Consider the following 6693-nt stretch of genomic DNA (forward strand, 5'->3'; position numbering starts at 1 on the left):
CAAAGCCTTCTCAAGTTATCGTGTTTACACACACACACACACACACACACACACACACACATACACGAACGCCTCTGAAAACATAATTATATAATTATATTATCAAAATACTCACGTCGCCGAAGTGTTTTTTAAACACCGCCCTTGNCACATACACGAACGCCTCTGAAAACATAATTATGGGTTCACCACACCACGAAGTGGTGGTGAACCCATATTGCTTTTTCTGATGTTTCTCCTTCTTCTCCTGCCATTTTTTAAATGGATTCAGCTTCTTCATTTTAGGGCCTAAGGTCCTGAAATTTGGTATGGAGGTACAGTGGGCAAATACCCCTAGGCGTTTTTTAAATTGTTGTGATACAGGCTTTTAGAATGGTTTTATTTGAGTTTTTTGGCTGTGTTATAGCAAATGTATTACTGTGTTAGTGTGTCGTGTTTACCACGTCTGGGCATGAGTCATCACAATGGAATGCAGGGCATCAACCAATAGGCATGCAGCTTTCCTCTATACTTCTTGCTGATTGGCTGTTGGGATTTAACTTGATTAACACCTGCACAGAGCATTTCCACCTGCACAGAGCATTTCTTGCTGATTGGCTGTTGGGATTTAACTTAACACCTGCACAGAGCATTTCCATACTGACAGTATGTCTTTATTCAAGTGTTTTGGTAGGTATTTCAAGCTTTTCTGCTCCAGCATTGGAATGCGGGGCATGAACGTTTTTTTATTTCATTTTGAAAATCAACAGTTTGCATTATGCAATTAAAAATCCTAACCAATAAAGTAGGGAATAGCTATCCAACTGTTGTTTTAGTTGTATGTTACTTCATATTATAGTTATATCAATGTAAATCATTGTTTTCCCTTGTGTTTCTCATTCTTTCCCTGCCATGTCGTAAAATGTGGTGAACCCATCGCTGCATTTGCTCCAAAGCAAATATTGGCCTTTCTAGTTATATAATTATATTATCAAAATACTCACGTCGCCGAAGTGTTTTTTTAAACACCGCCCTTGTTCACTTTCAAACAGACCTACAGAGACATCCCGACGGGACCAAGAACTTCGCCTCTTTAATTGAGTTTAAAAATGTTAAAAAATACAATCAAATAGATACAGGTTAATTACGGCATATGGCACATTTACAAACAACTCCTGCATCTTCGCTGTGGTTACAGTCCTGTGCCTTCCATCCTTTATGCCCACAGTCAGTAATAGTCTTCTCAGAACCACCACAGGCTACATTGTCCAGCCAGATCATTCCAGACCCCTGCCCGAATGCTGCTTTTCCACGAGCTTCTGTTGCAGAGGGATATCCCAGCTGACGGCAGACCACGTGAGCATCATTCATCCCCCAATTATCGTCACAGACCGTTCCCCATTGTCCGTCATGGAACACCTCAACTCTGCCTTCATTGGGTGAACTTCCGCCAACAAGTCAGATACCTGAAGGAGGGCCTGCGTGGGGGTTGGGGGTGGTTAGTGAATACGAATTACGCAAAATTTTCTCCGACGATTACGAATTACATTTTTAATTTTAATTAAACGTTTCAGAGCTGAATACGAATTTACGCTTTGTGGCTAATATAGTATTGCGAATTACATTGATTTTTGGGGAGGCTGCCTACGAAGACTAAATGATTAAGCCTTAGGAAAAAGGGCATGCAGGCCCTTCTAAAATAAGTCAAATTTGTTTCGTTTTGATAGAGTGTGTTTCCTTTATGCTGCAGCGTTATCAGTACTTCCTGTGGTCATTAGGAATAGGAATACATTATATTGTCAAGGTTAAAGGAGATAAAGTTCTGTTGGAACAATGTAGCAAGTTATATTGTACATCTTAGTATAATGCATTAGAAAAAACAAATAATATTATGCATTAAACCACCATTTTCTTTTATTAATTTTTATCTTTCCCATGCGACCGTTGACATTTACACCGATGAATACATTTACGTTATTTAGTTAAAGAGTTTGACTTGTTCCAACACAAGAAGGAGAACTCACCATAAATTTTCGGCTGATCCCGTCAACCTTCGTCAGATTTGTGATGCAATCGCTGACTTTCCGGAAGTCGGAAACGTGATGACGCCAGGAGTGCATCAAAAGTGGCGGGAAGACGGTATCTCCCACCATCACGGTTCAGAGAGGGTTGGTGGGCCCTGATGTAAACTGCCTCCTTCACGCCTCTCACAAAGTAATCCTGCTCCGTATCTAGAATGCGCACCTTGTCCAATGTAACTGTATGTCCGGGGGACTCGATGTGTATGTGTTGCGACACTTCCGATGTGTTTGAACTGGGGCGCCTGTGTTCCAGAAATCTAGTCTTGAGAGATCACAAATCTGACGAAGGTTGACGGGATCAGCCGAAAATTTATGGTGAGTTCTCCTTATTGTGTTGGAACAAGTCAAACTCTTTAACTATGTATTCTACCAACACAGATGAGCTTTCATTCGAGTATTTACGTTATTTGTTTGTAGCCTGGTTACATGACCCTTTCCGGTTACTGAGTCATTTTTATCCTTTCCCCATCATTGCATGTCAAAACAATTTCTGACATGTTGCAGGCGGAGGGGATAAAGACTCGGGAACTATAATTATATCGTAATCAGGTTAATTCGTTTGACCAACCATCATTGCTTTTCTAAATAACGTTAATTATGAGACATCTGGTATGTATTAAATGCAAATACCTTGTGTTCAGATCTGAAAATCTAAATCAAAGCTGTCTAATTTTGAAGAATTTTGTTGCTTTGTCTGTACACGTGGAGTAAGAAAAATGTTAGCTTGAGTGTATGTGACGTTGTTGTCATTTGCCTAAAGTTAACAAATAATGAGGAAATGAGAAACTCAAAAGCATAAAGCACAAACATATAGCAGGAAGTTGTTTAATTGTTTGCTCACCAGTCCGTTTCTCACAGATGTATGCATGCTTGTTTGTGCATGTCTGGTCATTCCATCGTCCATTATGCCAGATCTGGGCACAGTCCTCACCTTTCTTCAGGTTGTTTGGCTCATGTTGGGCCCAGTTGCTACAACACATGATAAAACATGATTTTTAGTACTTCTATTCTACACCTCCGTTAATTATGAGTGTGCGTGCGTGGCTGCGTGTGTGTGTGTGTGAATCTCTCTCTCTCTTTCTCTCCCTGTGCTAGTGAGACATGAATGATATGAATGAATACAGTATTCGTTAGGAGTACTTGTACTCCTTAGGAGAGGCCTAAAAATTATGTTAAACATTATCGAATGTATCACATGTATCAATTTTGTGTTTCCTATTACGGTCCATAAAAAATTAGGGTCGGTAGGTACATTTTCGCCAAAACTGATCAAACAAATACAGTTAATAACACTGAGATGCATGGACCCTGGTGTGGCATGTCTGAGTAATTTTATTTTATTTTATTCATCATCTTTGTTACTGCTGATCCCTCTAGAAAGAGGATTATTAGCAGCTGCGCATTAGTGACTGTGTGCAAAGTGCAAACAAAGGGTAAGGTAGGGCTGGACGTGGACAAGTGCAAGGACAGGACAGGTGAAGTCAATGGTGCTAGTATTACACATATTTACATATGTACAATTTTATTTTATTTTATTTTATTTTATTATTATTCTATCCATTCTATATATCATCAAACCTTTCTTACATCGCAGAATTTTTAGTTCGTCCTCTAGCGGTTTGGGACAATTCTCGCAAGCTTTCGAGAGGTTTGAGCAATATTCAAAATGGTGGCGCGGATGCTGAGCGCTGACGTTTCTTCGTATTTTCCTTTGGATTTTAAACCATTCAAGCAAAGAAAATAAGTTGACCACAAGTATACATGACGAATACAGCATTGGGAACCTAACAGTCCGTCATGTTGGGCACTAATTTCTCATTTTGATTGAAAATTCACGCGCGTCACAGTGCGAACATGTGGTTTAAAACTCACTGACAGTGATTTTCGGCTCGATCCTAACCAAACGCAGCCTGTAAACGTCTCCTTTATGATTTCTAGATGACTATCGGTAATGAAAATATGGAAAAATATTGTTGCAAAATGAGAGAGACGGAAAGTAAGGTAAATATATTTTATTTTAGCGTTGGATGTTCATTTTCTTGGCAGGCCTCCTTGTATGTAGTGATCATCAGTAACAACAAGCGGTCATCCAAAAAAAAGTCTAGGGTCGAGGAGGGGGGTTCATAGGGTCGGTCGGTTAACCGGAAACACAACATTTTTTCCTAGGCCATACCTAAATCCTGTAACAGGCTCACGGAGGGATTACAGGTATATTTTGTATTTATGGCCTTATCGCTCTTTGTAAGTGCATTAACCCTACCTAGACCGGGGGGGGGTAAAAGTGCCCGCGCCAACTTTGATGTCACCTAGCGTCTGAACGGCCAACGGTCAAACTTGGTGAATTTTCCTAGAATATTGTTGGCAACAATACTCATACTGATATCAATGGAATAAGATAATAATTTTTTGTGTTGCCGTGGCAACGTGGTTTCTGACAGGCATTTTTGCTAAATTTAGTAATTTTTGTTTCAACAATAGAATTTTATGTGTTTTATGTCAAGTTACACATGGTTTCTAATATTGATAACATCACATATAATTTATGTAATTTTTTTTTCATTTAATATGCATAATTTATGCTAATTTGACGACGTCATTGGCCCAAATCCAAGATGGCGGACCATATCATTAGAACAGGAATATACAAGTAAATAGTTTATACAAATATTTGTATACAAATAATTTCCAAAAAAAAGGTTTATATGAAAGTTTTTAATATGTTTAAAATATATTTTAGGCTTTTTTTATGAAATTTTTTTTTTTGAAAATTCAAGATTGATGATACAAGATGGCGGATAGCTTAAATATGCGTGGCGTCATTTTATGACGTCACCGGCGTTGCTATGGGCAACATAAGACTTAGTACACCCTAATAATCCGTCATTAACACTTTTGGTAAAGTTATGTTATATACCATTTAGTTTTCAGGGAATAACCTATCTAGACGGTTTTGGCCAATAAAACCACATTAATAACGTCATAATGACGTCATATTACGTCATAACGACATGAAAAATGTACTTATGATAAATTTTTACTAGTACACCATCCTCTGACAATTTGGTGGTCATATAACATACCGTTCGCTCAAATGAGCGATATAGTACCCCGTCCCACCAAGCCCAAAAAAAGCCCGGTCTAGGTAGGGTTAAGAAATGTAGAATTTCTTTCTGAAAGTGGAGCCTAATACCTTGTCTACCTCAAAGTCCGTTAGAGGCCAATGTTTGGACGTGAAAGTCCCATAGGTCTGTTTTGAGCCACATCAAAATTGGTCTTACGGTCACTAGTCACATGGTATTCGTCCTTATGAGCTCAGGCTATGACCCTAAGTGCCACGCATGTTGACAGGAACTCACGTGACTGCAGAGTCAAAGTCCGTGCCGTCCACCCACTGCCAGTCGCCTTCTGCCATAATGTCGGACAGACCGAACCAGTAGGTGCCGCCCACCACCTGTGTTCCCATATAAGTCTGCAACGGAACAAAAATGAGCCAAGGTCACTGTTGTATCCACAACCGTGCTTTATCCAGAACCATGATCAGGAACATTTCTGGATAGTCCGCGCGTATTAGGAACCTTTCTTTGCCCATACATATGATCAGAAACAGTTCTAGATAGTACGCATCCATATCCATATCGCATCCGTATCAAGAACCATACCTGGGGTGAAATATACATACGTTCTTTGATACCCAGAAATTATTAAATTCAGGCACTCAACCAGATTGGCACGGTTCTGGATACGATAGTACCAAACACAGTATCCATCATTGAATGACATCCTAGGATACCTACAGTATCAACAGAAATAAACATGGTCATAAATGAATACTTTGACACATTTGTACAATCCGTGTATTCTTATATCCTGTCCACCCCTCTCTACAATGGCATCGTCAACATATCTCTCACCTGTTCATCTGCGGTAGTAAGGCTCGCCAGATCTGCCTGGAGCTGATGACAATCTTCCCTGGCATCTCGCCATGTTTCAGGCGTGTCCACTAGCAGGTAACAGGACCGCTGGTGTCTCCTCCAATCGTCTGGACATTGCTGTGACGACACTTAGATGAAAAACAAAGTTTAATGTATTACGTTAACATTACAAGTGATTGAGAATTGTAATGCTAATGGTCCAAATAATAAAAGTAAAAAAAAAATACATGGCGTAGAACGTTCTTCGAAAACTTGAAAAAAAAAAAAGAAACTAGAAAGGCCAATATTTGCTTTGGAGCAAATACAGCGATGGGTTCACCACATTTTACCACATGGCAGGGAAAGAATGAGAAACACAAGGAAAAACAATGATTTAGTAGTAAATTACATTGATATAACTATAATATGAAGTAACATACAACTAAAACAACAGTTGGATAGCTATTCCCTACTTTATTGGTTAGGATTTTTAATTGCATAATGCAAACTGTTGATTTTCAAAATAAAATAAAAAAACGTTCATGCCCCGCATTCCAATGCTGGAGCAGAAAAGCTTGAAATACCTACCAAAACACTTGAATAAAGACATACTGTCAGTGTGGAAATGCTCTGTGCGGGTGTTAATCAAGTTAAATCCCAACAGCCAATCAGCAAGAAGTATAGAGGAAAGCTGCATGCCTATTGGTTGATGCCCTGCATTC

The 6693-nt window shown here is 39.3% G+C and overlaps 1 protein-coding gene across 1 annotated transcript in view; it reads right to left on the bottom strand.

The window, feature by feature from the left end:
- LOC109483972 (C-type lectin domain family 10 member A-like) overlaps nucleotides 1-6693 on the bottom strand; it is an 8703-nt gene that overhangs the window by 732 nt on the left and 1278 nt on the right. Inside the window, exons 2-4 of the mRNA XM_019787130.1 lie at nucleotides 5972-6120; nucleotides 5417-5529; nucleotides 2902-3029 (exon numbers count right to left, since the gene is read on the bottom strand). Coding sequence (XP_019642689.1) covers nucleotides 2902-3029; nucleotides 5417-5529; nucleotides 5972-6120 — 390 coding nt within the window. The remainder of the gene's footprint in view (nucleotides 1-2901; nucleotides 3030-5416; nucleotides 5530-5971; nucleotides 6121-6693) is intronic.

Source organism: Branchiostoma belcheri, unplaced genomic scaffold (genome assembly GCF_001625305.1).
Source record: "Branchiostoma belcheri isolate BF01 breed outbred unplaced genomic scaffold, Haploidv18h27 scaffold674, whole genome shotgun sequence".
Classification (NCBI taxonomy): domain Eukaryota; kingdom Metazoa; phylum Chordata; class Leptocardii; order Amphioxiformes; family Branchiostomatidae; genus Branchiostoma; species Branchiostoma belcheri.